The following is a 15,045-nucleotide window of genomic DNA, read 5'->3' on the forward strand; positions in this document are numbered from 1 at the left end:
AATTTTTGGCAATTGTAAATAAAGTTGCTATACATAATTATATCCGAGGTTTCTGTGGATATAAGTTTGCAACTAAGTTTTGTAAATGGTATAGTGCACAACTGCAGGATCATATGGTAAGGCAATGCTGAATTTTATAATAAATTGCCGAACTGTCTATCACAGTGGCTGTACCATGCTGTATTTCCATAAACATGAATGAGAGTTCCTGTGGCTCCACATCCTCACTGTATTTGGTATCCCAGTTTTGCATGTGAGTACAAAACTGAATAAGAATGGTAAGTTACAAAGAAAAAAGAAAAAAAGAATGGTAAGTTACATTCTTGCCTTGCTCCGAATCTTTTTTTTTTAATTTTTTTAATTTTTTCTTATTTATTACTTTTTGGGGTACACCAAGTTCAATCATCTGTTTTTATACACATATCCCCATATTCCCTCCCTTCCTTGACTCCCCCCCCCTTGAGTCCCCCCCACCCTCCCCACCCCAGTCCTCTAAGGCATCTTCCATCCTCGAATTAGACTCCCTTTGTTATACAACAACTTCCCACTGACTATCTATTTTACAGTTGGTAGTATATATATGTCTGTGCTACTCTCTCGCTTCGTCTCAGTTTCCCCTTCACCTTGATTGGAAGCATTGCAATTCTAAACATTGGGTTTGATGTAAGTTGTATTTTTTTTTTTTTTTTGGTAGATGTACTTTCTGAGATTAAGGAAGTCACTTCTGTTGCTACTCTGGTGAGTTAAAGCATAAATTCTGTTGGAATGGTCAAATGTAGTTTCTATCTATACTTATATGGTCATATATTTTCCATTTTAGCTTATTGATAACAGCAATTAAATGAATTGATTTTTACATGATTATCCAGCCTTAAATATCTGAGAAAACTACAGACTTAAATGTCTATAAGGTAAAGCAATTATTTTCCAATAAAGAGCTTGAAAAAAATATCTATAAGGAGATATAAAATAGTATAAAAAGGAATTCTGTGGTAAAGTACAATCAATAAACTTAAAAATTTACTGGAGGTCTTCAGAGGTAAACTTGATCAGCAGAAGAAAAAATTAGAAATGAAGACAGGGCATTTGAAATCATTCTTTTCACAGGAGCAAAAATCAAAAACAGAAACAAAATGAAGAAAAAGAGAAGAGCTTCTGGACTCTAACAAATGAGCAATATATGCATGATGGGTGTCTGAGAAAGAGGAGAGAGAAGGAAAAGGACAGAGGGCTTCTTTGAGGAAATCATTGCCACAAACTTTAGAAACCTGAGGACATGCAGATTCAAGAAGCTCAATTAAGCCTAACTAGGAAAATCCAAAGAGACCTACACAGCAAAGTATTGTAATGAAACCATTATAAGTCAAAGACAAAGGGATAAATCCTGCTATCAACAAGAGACAGTGACTTGTCAGTTATGAAAGAGGTCTAGAGGTTTTCATCTGATTTCTTAGCTGAAACATTACAGGCCAGAGGTGCTGGGGAAAATACATTCAAAGTGGTGAAAGAAAGAATCTGTCAATCAAGAATACTGTATCCAGAAAAACTGTCCTTCAGAAAAATAATGAAGACATCAAGTCTTTTCCAGGAAAGCTGTGGGGTTTATTACCAATTGACCTGATCTATAAGAGATGAGAAAGGGTGGTCTTCAGGGTTAAAAACAAGGATGCTAGATTGCAAAATGAAGCCAAAAGAAAATTATAAAATGCTCTAATGAAGGTCAATACATGGAAATATATACGAACCTATATCATCTTAATTCCTGTATAGAATTTAAATGGAAGAATCTTCCAGAAACTAGTATCTATGCAATAACATTAACAGAAGGATAGAACTATAAAGGAATAGAGTCTGTGTATGTAACTGAAGTGAAGTGTTATCACTTCATTGGTTTAAAATTATAAAATTGTGATTTTTTAGTAATTGCAAAATTAACCATAACAAAAATATCTACAATATACACAAAAGGAAGAGACAAGGGAACCAATGCATACCACAATTAAAAAATCAATGTAACAAAAAGTAAGGCAGAAAGAGAAGATGAAGGGGACGAAAATGCTATAGGATATAGAGAAAAAAGTTAACAAAATGACTAAAATAAGTTCTCCTGATTAGTAATTAATTTAAATATAGATGAATTAAACTCCTCAATTAAAAAGACTTGTAGAGGGTAAATAGTTTAAAGCACAGGATTCAGCTATGTCAGTTTAGATCTAAAGACTGACACAGGTTGAAAGGTTATGGATGGAAAAAGGTATTCCATGCAAGAAGTGACCAAAAGAGGGCTGGGGGTGGCTATACTAATATCAAACAAAGTAGAGTTTAAATTCAAGACTGTTAAAAGAGACTAGCAAGTACATTACATAATGATAAAATGGTCACTTCACCAAGAAGATACACCATTTAATATTTATACACCAAACATTAAAGAATTAAATACTTGAAGCACCTTTGAACAGCATTGAAAGGCTCAATAGACAGCGACATAATAGACTTCAATACTTCACTTTGAATAGTGGACAAAACAGTCTGGCAAAAGATATTAAGTAAGTAACAGACTTCACAACAGGATAGATTGACTGGTCTTAAGTGACATGTGGAACATTCCATCCAACAACAGCAGGATACATGTTCTTCTCAAATGCACACAGAAATGTCTCCAAGAGAGATCACTTGTTAGGCTACAAAGTAAGTCTGTCAACTTTAAAATATTGAATTTACACAAAGCATATTTTCTGATGCCAATGGGATGAAACTACAAATTAGTAAGAAAAGAACTTGAAAATCCACCAGTTTGTGGGATTCAAACAACACACTATTAAACATCCATGATTCCAAAGAAGAAATCACAAAGCAGTTAAGCAAAATTGCAGGATACAAAAGCGACACAATTGATTGTCTCCATACATTAATAATCAACAATCTGAAAAAATTTAACAAAACAATTTCACTTACAATAACATTAAAAAGAGCAAAATACTTAGGATTAAACCTAAGATGAAATACTTGTATACTGGATACAGCAAAATGTGGCTGAAAGTAAGTACAGAAGACAGAAGTAAGTGAAAAGACATTCCATGATCAGGATTGAAAGGCTTAATATTGTTAAGATGTCATCACCACCCAAAGAAATCTTCAGATTCAATGAAATTCCTATCACAATCCCAACAGCAGTCTGGGGGCAAAAATAGAAAAAAAAATCTCAAAATTCATATGGTATCTCAAGGGACACTGAATAACCATAAAATTGTGGAAAAAGAAGAACAAAGTTGGCACACTCAGATTTCTTGATTTAAAGCTATAGTAATCAAAACTGTGTGGCACTGGCAGAAAGAGCTATAAATTGAGCACAATAGAGAGCCTATAAATAAAACATCATCTATATGGTCAAATGACCTATGACAAGGGTGCCAAGACCACAAAATGGGGAAAAGGACAGTTTCTTCAACAAGAATACTTGATGGAGAAAAGTTTGTCTCTTCAAGAAATGGTAATTGGAAAATTAAATATCCATATACAAAAGAAAGAATAGGACTCTTATATTAAACCATATACAAAAATTAACTCAAAATGGTATAATGATCTAAACGCAAGACTGCAAACTGCAAAACTCCTGGCGGAAAACATAGGGAAAAACGTCGCAATATTAGGATTCCCAAAGATTTCCTGGATATGATGCAAAAATCACAGACAACAGGAGCAGAAGTAGACAAAAAGGACTATGCCAAACTTAAACCTCTTTGTGCTTCAAAAGACACAATCAGAGAGAAAAAGATGGCGGCGAAGTAGAGAGACGTGGAGTGCATCCCTCTCCACAGATGCATTGGGAATGCACGGAAGGACACAGTCATTCCCACAGAGAACCAGCTGAACACCAGCAGACGGCCTCGGACACCGGAAAGGGCTGCGGAGAACCTGACATAGCCGACTGAATATTCGTCTAATCCAATACTTGGACATTAGTCTGAGGCTTGGACAGTCTTCTATAAACACCTCTATCACCAGGACAAGCAACCCCAAAAGCTTGGACAACCATGAGGAAACAAAGAAACCCCATGCAGGCAAAGGAGCAGGAAAAAAACCCACAAGACCAAATAAATGAGGAGGAAATAGGAAAAATGCCTGAAAAAGAATTTAGAGTAATGATAGTAAAAATGATACAAAATCTCGATAACAAATTAGAGAAAGTACAAGAAACAGTTCATAAGAACTCAGAAAAACAAACAGCAATGGATAACAAAATAACTGAAATTAAAAATACTCTAGATGCTCTAACCAGCAGAATGACTGAGGCAGAAGAACGAATAAGTGAGTTGGAAGATAGAATGGAAGAAATAAACGCCACAGAGCAGGAAAAAGATAAAAAAATAAAAAGACTAGAAGACAGCCTCAGAGACCTCAGTGATAACCTTAAACGTACCAACATTCGAATTATAGGCATCCCAGAAGAAGAAGAAAACAAGAAAGGGTCTGTGAAAATATTTGAAGAGGTTCTAGTGGAAAACTTCCCCAACATGGGAAAGGAAATAATGAACCAAGTCCAAGAAGCACAGAGAGTCCCATACAGAATAAACCCAAGGAGAAATACACCAAGACACATATTAATCAAACTAACGACAATTCAACACAAAGAAAAAATATTAAAAGCAGCAAGAGAAAAGCAACAAACAACATATAAGGGAAAACCCATAAGGATAACAGCTGACCTTTCTACAGAAACTCTGCAGGCCAGAAGGGAATGGCAGGATATACTGAAAGTCCTGAAAGAGAGAAACCTACAGCCAAGAATACCCTACCCAGCAAAAATCTCATTCAGATTTGAGGGAGAAATCAAAAGCTTTCCAGACAAGCAAAAGTTAAGAGAATTCAGCACCACCAAACCAGCCTTACAACAAGTGCTAAAGGAACTTCTCTAAGTAGGAAACACAAGAAAAGGAAAACACCTACAAATACAAACCCAAAACAATTCAGAAAATGGTCATTGGAACACACATGTCAATAATCACTTTAAATGTAAATGGATTAAATGCTCCAACCAAAAGACACAGACTGGCTGAATGGATACAAAAACAAGACCCTTCTATATGCTGCCTACAAGAAACCCACTTCAGACCAAGGGATACATATAGACTGAAAGTGAAGGGATGGAAAAAGATATTCCATGCAAATGGAAGTCAAAAGAAAGCTGGAGTAGCAATACTCATATCAGACAAATTAGACTTGAAAGTAAAGACTATTAAAAGAGACAAGGAAGGGCACTACATAATGATCAAGAGATCCATCCAAGAAGAACATATCACAATGGTAAATATCTATGCCCCCAATATAGGAGCACCTCAATACATAAGGCAAATGCTAACAGCTATAAAAGGGGACATCGACAGTAACACAATTATAGTGGGAGACTTGAACACCCCACTTACATCAATGGACAGATCATCCAAACAGAAAATAAATAAAGACACACAAGCTTTAAATGACACATTAGACCATCTCGACTTAATTGATATTTATAGGACATTCCATCCAAAAACGACAGACTACACTTTCTTCTCAAGTGCACACGGAACATTTTCCAGGATAGATCACATCTTGGGTTACAAATCAAACCTCAGCAAATTTAAGAAAATTGAAATCATATCAAGCATCTTCTCAGACCACAACGCCATGAGACTAGATATCAATTACAGGAAAAAAACTGCAAAAAATACAAACACATGGAGGCTAAACAATTCACTATTAAACAACCAAGGAATCACTACAGAAATCAAAGAGGAAATCAAAAAGTATCTAGAAACAAATGACAACGAAAACACAACAACCCAAAACCTATGGGACGCAGCAAAAGCAGTTCTAAGAGGGAAGTTTATAGCAATACAGTCCTACCTTAAGAAACAAGAAAATGATCGAATAAACAACCTAACCTTACACCTCAAACAACTAGAGAAAGAAGAACAAAGAAACCCCAAAGTGAGCAGAAGGAAAGAAATCGTAAAGATCAGAGCAGAAATAAAGGAAAAAGAAAGGAAAGAAACCATAAGAAAAATAAATAAAACTAAAAGCTGGTTCTTTGAGAAGATTAACAAAATTGATAAACCATTAGCCAGACTCATCAAGAAAAAAAGGGAGAAGATGCAAATCAACAGAATTAGAAATGAAAAAGGAGAAGTCACAACGGACACCTCAGAAATACAAAACATCATGAGAGCCTACTACAAGCAACTATATGCCAATCAATTGGATAACCTGGAAGAAATGGATACATTCTTAGAAAAATACAATCTTCCAAGACTGAACCAGGAAGAAATAGAAACCATGAACAGACCAATCACAAGTACAGAAATTGAGGCAGTGATTAAAAATCTCCCAACACACAAAAGCCCAGGACCAGATGGATTCACAGGCGAATTCTATCAAACATTTCGAGAAGAGTTAACACCTATCCTTCTCAAACTCTTCCAAAATATTGCAGAAGGCGGAGCACTCCCAAACTCATTCTATGAGGCTACCATCACCCTGATACCAAAACCAGGCAAAGATGTCACAAAAAAAGAAAACTACAGACCAATATCACTGATGAATATAGATGCAAAAATCCTCAACAAAATACTAGCGAACAGACTGCAACAGCACATTAAAAAAATCATACACCACAATCAAGTGGGGTTTATCCCTGGGATGCAAGGATTCTTCAATATACGCAAATCAATCAACGTGATACATCATATCAACAAATTGAAGGATAAAAACCATATGATCATTTCAATAGATGCAGAAAAAGCTTTTGACAAAGTTCAACATCCATTTATGATAAAAGCTCTCCAGAAAATGGGCATAGAAGGAAATTACCTCAACATCATAAAAGCCATATATGACAAACCAAAACAACATTGTTCTCAATGGAGAAAAACTGGAAGAATTCCCTCTAAGAACAGGAACAAGACAAGGGTGTCCACTCTCACCACTGTTATTCAACATAGTTTTGGAAGTGTTAGCCACAGCAATCAGAGAAGAAAAAGAAATTAAAGGAATCCAAATTGGAAAAGAAGAAGTAAAATTATCACTCTTTGCAGATGACATGATACTATATATAGAAAACCCTAAAGACTCTACCAGAAAACTGCTAGCACTCATTGATGAGTTTAGTAAAGTAGCAGGATACAAAATTAATGCACAGAAATCTCTTGCATTCCTATACACTAACAACGGAAGAGCAGAAAGAGAAATTAAGGAAACTCTCCCATTCACCATTGCAACCAAAAGAATAAAATACCTAGGAATAAACCTGCCTAAGGAGGCAAAAGATCTGTATGCAGAAAACTTTAAGACATTGATGAAAGAAATCAAAGATGACATAAACAGATGGAGGGATATACCATGTTCCTGGATTGGAAGAATCAACATCGTGAAAATGACTGTACTACCCAAAGCAATTTACAGATTTAATGCAATCCCGATCAGATTACCAATGGCATTTTTCACAGAACTAGAGCAAGAAATCTTACGATTTGTATGGAAACGCAAAAGACCCCGAATAGCCAAAGCAATCTTGAGAAGGAAAAATGGAGTTGGTGGAATCAGGCTTCCTGACTTCAAACTATACTACAAGGCCATAGTGATCAAGACAGTATGGTACTGGCACAAAAATAGAAAGGAAGATCAATGGAACAGAATAGAGAACTCAGAAGTAAGCCCAAACACATATGGGCACCTTATCTTTGACAAAGGAGGCACGAGTATACAATGGAAAAAAGACAGCCTCTTCAATAAGTGGTGCTGGGAAAATTGGACAGCAACATGTAAAAGAATGAAATTAGAACACTTCCTGACACCATACACAAAAATAAACTCCAAATGGATTAAAGACCTACATATAAGGCCAGACACTATCAAACTCTTAGAGGAAAACATAGGCAGAACACTCTTTGACATACATCAAAGCAACATCCTTTTTGACCCACCTCCTAGAATCATGGAAATAAAATCAAGAATAAACGAATGGGACCTCATGAAACTTAAAAGCTTTTGCACAGCAAAAGAAACCATAAACAAGACTAAAAGGCAACCCTCAGAATGGGAAAAAATAATTGCCTATGAAACAACGGACAAAGGATTAACCTCCAAAATATACAAGCAGCTCATGCAGCTTCATACCAAAAAAGCAAATAACCCAATCCACAAATGGGCAGAAGACCTAAATAGACATTTCTCCAAAGAAGACATACAGATGGCCAACACACACATGAAAAGATGCTCAACATCACTCATCATCAGAGAAATGCAAGTCAAAGCCACAATGAGGTATCACCTCACACCAATCAGAATGGCCATCATCACAAAGTCTGGAAACAACAAATGTTGGAGAGGGTGTGGAGAAAAGGGAACTCTCCTGCACTGTTGGTGGGACTGTAAGTTGGTACAGCCACTATGGAAAACAATTTGGAGGTTCCTTAAAAAACTACAAATAGAACTACCATATGATCCAGTAATCCCACTCCTGGGCATATACCCAAAGAAAACCATAATCCCAAAAGAAACTTGTACCATCATGTTTATTGCAGCACTCTTTACAATAGCCAGGACATGGAAGCAACCTAAATGCCCATCAACAAATGAATGGATACAGAAGATGTGGCATATATATACAATGGAATATTACTCAGCTATAAAAAGGGATGAGATGGAGCTATATGTAATGAGGTGGATAGAACTACAATCTGTCATACAGAGTGAAGTAAGTCAGAAAGAGAAAGACAAATATTGAATGCTAACTCACATATACGGAATCTAAAAATGGTACTGATGAACTCAGTGACAAGAACAGGGAAGCAGATACAGGGAATGGACTGGAGAACTCGAGGTATGGGAGGGGGCGGGGGGTGAAGGGGAAACTGAGAAGAAGCGGGAGAGTAGTACAGACATATATATACTACCAACTGTAAAATAGTCAGTGGGAAGTTGTTGTATAACAAAGGGAGTCCAACTCGAGGATGGAAGATGCCTTAGAGGACTGGGGCAGGGAGGGTGGGGGGGAATCGAGGGGGGGGGCGTCAAGGAAGGGAGGGAATATGGGGATATGTGTATAAAAACAGTTGATTGAACCTGGTGTACCCCCCCCAAAAAAAAAAAAAAAAAAGACACAATCAGCAGAATGTAAAGGCAATCTACAGAAGGGCAGAAAATCTTTGCCAATCATTTATGTGATAAGGGCTTCATATTCAAAGTATTAGAACTCCTGTATTATCAAAGATTAGTGAAATGAATTCAACAATACATTAAAAAAATCATACACCATGATGAAAGTAGGATTTATCCCGGGGATGAAAGGATGGTTCACTATCCACACATCAATCCATGCGTTATACCACTTGAACAAATTCAAAAAGAAAAATGATACAGTCCTCTCAATAGATGCAGAAAAAGCTTTTGACAAAATTCAGCATCCATTTATGATAAAGACTCACCACAAAGGGTGTACAGAGTGGCCATACCTTCACATACTAGAGGCCATAGCTGACAAGCTGACAGCTAACATACTCAGTTGTGAACATCTGGAAACATTTCCTTTAAGATCAGGAACAGGATAAGGATGCCCAGTCTCACTGCTTTTACTCAACGTAGTACTGAAAGTCCTGGTCTTAGCAATCAAACAAGAAAAATAAATTTAACAATCCAAATTGGAAAGGAAGAAGTAAAATAGTCACTGTTTGCAGGTGACATGACACTATACATAGGAAAGCTTGAAGACAACCCCCCCACCCACCAAAATACTAGAGTTCATCAATGTACACACTTAAGTTGCAGGATAAAACTAATTTACAGAAATATGTTGCATTTCTACAAACTAAGAACAAACCATCAGAATGAAAAATGAAGAAAAAACATCCCACTTACAATCACATCGAAAAGATAAAAATATATAAGGATAAATCGAGCTAAGGAGATAACAGTCCTGTCCTTCGAAAAGTATAACACACTGACGAACGAAATTGAAGACAGCTCAAATAGACGAAATGATATCCTGTATTTAAAGATTCAAAAAGTGAATATTGTTAAAATAACCACACTGCACAAGACTACAGTTTCACTGCAATCCCTATGAAAATACCACAGGCATTTTTTACAGAACTAGAATAAACAATTCCAAATGTTTACAGAAACACAAGAACCTGAATAGCCAAAACAATCTTGAGAACGAAGAACAAAGTTGGAGGTACCACAGTCCCTAATTTTAAACTCAACTACAAAGCTACAGTAATCAAAACAGCATGGTACTGGCATAAAAACAGACCCATAGCTTAATGGAATAAAATAGAATAGAGAGCCTGGATATGAACCCACAATTATATGGGCAATTAATCTCCAGGCAAGGAGGCAAGAATATATAATGGGGAAAAGACAGTCTCTTCAAGGAACAATGTTGGGAAAACTGGACAGCTAAATGCCAAAAAAATCAAACTGGACTACTCCCTTCAACATCCTGCACACAATAAATTTGAAATGGTTTAAAGACCTAAATGTAAGACCTGAAAACATAAAACTTCTGGAAGAACACATAGGCAATAAATGCTTTGACCTCAGTAAATCTTTGTATTTGTCTGCTTTGACAAGAAAAACAAAAGGGAAAATAAACAAATGAGACTACATCAAACTTACAAAAACTTCTGCAGAGTGAAGAAAACAATTAAGCACACTGAATTAAATGTCCTGAATGGGAGAAGATGTCTGCAAATGATACATCTGACAAGGGGTTAATATTAAATATATACAAAGAATACACACAACTCAGCATTGAAAAACCAACAATCCAATTAAAAATGAGCAGAGGATCTGAATTCACATTTTTCCAAAGACATACAGATGGCCAACAGGCAGATGAAACTTCACTAATCATCAAGGAAATGCAAATCAAAACCAGAATATCATGTCACACCTCAAAGAATTGACTTTATCAAAAAAAAAGAAACAAAAAACCCCACAACACTCTACAAGTGTTGTTGAGGACGTGGAGAAAAGGGAAACCTTGTGCATTCTTTATAGGAATGTCAATTCATGCTGCCACTATGGAAAACAGTACAGAGATTCCTCAAAAAATTAAATCTAAAAATACCATGTGATCCAACAATTCCACTCCTTGGTATTCACCACAAGAAAAGAAAACCACTAACGGAAAATATATATGCATCCTTATGTTCATTGCAGCATTATTTACAATAGTCAAGGTATGGAGCAACCTAAGTACCCATCAATAGAAGAACAGATAAAGAACACAGGCATAGACACACACACACACACGCACGCATGATGGAATACGACTCAGCCATAATAAAGGACCTCTTGCATGGCAGACAACATGTATGGACCGAGAGCATACAATACTAAGTATAATATGTCAGATAGAGAAACACAGATACTGTATAATTAAATGAAAAAGCATAACAAAGCAGAAACAGAGTTACAGATACAGAGAACAAACAGGTGGCTGCCAGAGTGGAGGGGTTTGGGGAAGGAAAGAAAGAAATAGGTGAAAGAGATTAAGAGATACAACTTCCAGCCACAAAAGAAATAAATCACAGGTACAAAATGTAGAGTGTGGGGAATACGGTCAATAACTATGTACTAGCTTTGCATGGTGACAGGTCATTTCTAGACTTACGGTGGTGATCATTTTGAAATGTACAGAAATATCGAATCACCATGTTGTGAGACAGAAACTAACATAGTGTTGTGGATCAATTATAATTCAAAACAAAGAAACTCAAGAGACTAGATTTGTGGGTACTAGGGGCTGGATTAGGAGGAGGGGGAACTGGATGAAGGAAATGCAAAGGTACAAAAGAAAAAAAAAGAACTATTTTAACTGAACAACAAGAAAATTGAATAACCCAATTAAAAAATGGGCTAAGGTTTTGAACAAATATTTCTCCAGAGATGATATATAGAACACCAGAAATCATATGAAAAGATACACAATATCACTAGGGACCATAAAAATACATTCAAAAACACAATGCAATATCACCATATGCCCATTAGGAGAGCTAAAAACAAAAACAAAAATAACACCTGTTGGAGAGGGTGTGGTGAATAAAATATATTCGGTGAAATGCTGGTGGGGTTATAAAATGGGGCAACCACTCTGGACATCAGTATTATGATTCCTCAGAATATTAAAAATAGAAATACCATATGATCCAGCAAACCCGCTTCTGGGCGGATGTCGAAAATAACTGAAATCAGTATCTCAAAGAAATAGCTGCACGCGCATCTCCCACGTTAACTGCAGCATTATTTACAACAGCCAAGATATGGAATCAAACTAAGTGATCATTTACCTATAAACGCATAAAGAGAATGTTTCTACGAGGGTGCGTCAAAAATTATCCACACTCTGGCTGTGGACTTTAAATACCGTTTAGAAAAGACAAATACATCATTCTTCGACATCTTCTCCTTGCTTTTCAACACACTTTGTCCATCTGTCAACAAGCTTTTGTATTCCCTCATTAAAAAATGTTTTAGGCTGAGCTGCAAGCCATGAATGCACTGCTGTCTTCACTTCTTCATCAGAAGTGAATCCGGCTCCTTCATGATTGCTAACACTTGTGCGAACTTCCTTGAACTTCTCTATCCATTCATATACACTTCTTTGCAAGAAAACACTTTCTCCATACTGCGCACAAAGTCTTCGATAAATAACGGCACCAGGTACACCCTCAGACCACAAAAAACGAATCACTGCTCGCTGCTCTTCTTTCCAGCGAATCACAAGTGGGGCATGCATTTTTGCTTGCACCGTAGTTACAAATGAACTGATGTAACATGTTCACACTTGCACAGCAGTGACTGGGGAGACAGAAGCTTTGAACAGAATGTGCTGATAAGACACTGCAGCCAATAGAAGTTTTAATATAAACAGTGCAGGTAAGTTTTGACTCACCCCCATATATGTGTGTATGTATATATATATACACACACATATATAAATGAGTAATATGGTATGATTTATATATATATAATTCATATAAATATATGTATATAAATAGCATGAAATATTATTCAGCCCTAAAAAGAATGAAATACCACTGTTTTCAAAAATAAGGATGAACCTGGTTGTCTTAATCTAAGACAAATAAGCCAGACACAGAAAGACAAGCCAGACACAGAAAGACAAATATTGTATGCTCTCCCTTATATGTGGGATCTAAAAATATCATACTCACGGAAGAAAGAGTAGGATGGTGGTTGCCAGGGTGTGGAAAACAGGGCCATGTTGGTCAAAGCTATAGACCTCATTTAAGCAAGGTGAAAGTTCTAAACATCCATTTCACAACGATGTAAACAGATTTAACACTACTGCACAGGGCACTTCTAATCGTTAAGATGGTCATTTCATGTAATGTGTATTTTACCATAACAGAAAACCGTTTAAAAATGATACCATTTGAGGTTTAAAGTATAAAATACAGCATTGCATCAAAACATTACTCTAATACAATGGGATATACTATATGTACCCTTGAAGTGGATATTAACTTTCACAACGTGTTATAAGTACTGAAGAGATGGGAATAAAATGCATACCAGAGCAATTCCTGCAGCAAACTTGGGGTCGCATGCCATTCCATGATATGTTGCTCCTACATAATTAGGATGGTCCCTATAACTAAATAATAAAATCTTTCTTGTGGATAAACGCAGTTAAATTGTCAATAACTTAATGATCGTCTAAGAGCTGGATTCCTCAATAAAGCTGCTGCTTTCTCTACACATGAACACTATGCATCGTGTCTAATGCTTTCAATCATTTTGTATTTGGATAATCTCCCACGGTGCCTACAAGGTTCAGTGCTGAAGGCAACTTGAACATTACATGATACACAGCTCAACATCCAGTGGTGCCTAATCCTCCCAGAAATTCATCACCACTCTTGTCAACATGGGATGGATGTAATTCTAAGATGTAAAAGTCAGGGTAGATCACTGCCATGATTTGCAGGGAGTAAAACCTTAGACTGCAGGACAGAGAGAGAAAGACAATATGCAGCACGGTCGCCAGGAAGAAGAGAGTTGGAATGTATTGTGTCCTCACATATTTCAGTCCTGAGTTAATGCTCCTGCTGAATCCCCAAACCTGACCTTAAATTCCACAGAGACACCCACAGATTTATAAATGGATTCCATATTGCTTAAGATCTTCAGGATCGTGTTTTTGGTTTTTTCCATCTAAAATAATCAAGTTAGCAAAATAAACATCTACATAAAGACTCTTGACAGTTACAGCACAAGCAGTGAAACAGCTACACCTTAGGTCAGGATAGAAATACCATAAAGTCACCACAGTACCATACTTATGTTTTGCAATGTAACCAGCTTTCTCTCCAATTATTGCATTCCGTTAACTAATGTATGCTTTATTTAATGGTAAAATGCTGGTTTCAATGATCTACCTCTGAGAAAATCTTTAAAACCATACAAAGCCTATGCTCTCCCAAGGCATTCCATGTTATCAGTTCTATAAGTTTCCAAAGGTAAGCAGCCCACTCTGAGGATATTGGCCTACCATGGTTTTAGTGTCTTACGTTGTCTCTGACTTTTATAGTTTGCATTTTGACAACACAGGACTCACAGAATCTTTTTTTGAGATGTCTTCTCATCATAAATAATAAATTTTGTATACAATTTTGACAGCTAACTTATAAATAATTTGATGAACTTTATACCAATGAAAATAAATTACTTACATTAAGAGGTATGCCATATCATGGGACCTTTGAAATAAAAATTTTTCTCTCCATGACACAAATCTTTGTAGGACTTCATTAGCATCCCCATTAGTTGAAATCTTATTTTGATCTGACCAGAGCTCCAGAGACGTTAATGTAACAGACACTTTAAGCTGAGAATACATCTGAAAACAGAAGATACATGACATATGGTTTTAGGTAATCATAGATATAATACTGTATCTCTCTATGTAATGCTAGTATATTCAATTCATGGTTTTTTGGAGATGAAATCCATTGGTGGAAGAAACTATTTGGT

The 15,045-nt window shown here is 36.3% G+C and overlaps 1 protein-coding gene across 1 annotated transcript in view; it reads right to left on the reverse strand.

The window, feature by feature from the left end:
* LOC130830308 (A disintegrin and metallopeptidase domain 3-like) overlaps positions 1-15,045 on the reverse strand; it is a 102,270-nt gene that overhangs the window by 49,558 nt on the left and 37,667 nt on the right. The window contains exons 9-10 of the mRNA XM_057697477.1: positions 14,745-14,911; positions 13,585-13,666 (exon numbers count right to left, since the gene is read on the reverse strand). Of these exons, the coding sequence (XP_057553460.1) occupies positions 13,585-13,666; positions 14,745-14,911 (249 nt within the window). The remainder of the gene's footprint in view (positions 1-13,584; positions 13,667-14,744; positions 14,912-15,045) is intronic.

This window comes from Hippopotamus amphibius, chromosome 10, assembly GCF_030028045.1.
Source record: "Hippopotamus amphibius kiboko isolate mHipAmp2 chromosome 10, mHipAmp2.hap2, whole genome shotgun sequence".
NCBI lineage: Eukaryota > Metazoa > Chordata > Mammalia > Artiodactyla > Hippopotamidae > Hippopotamus > Hippopotamus amphibius.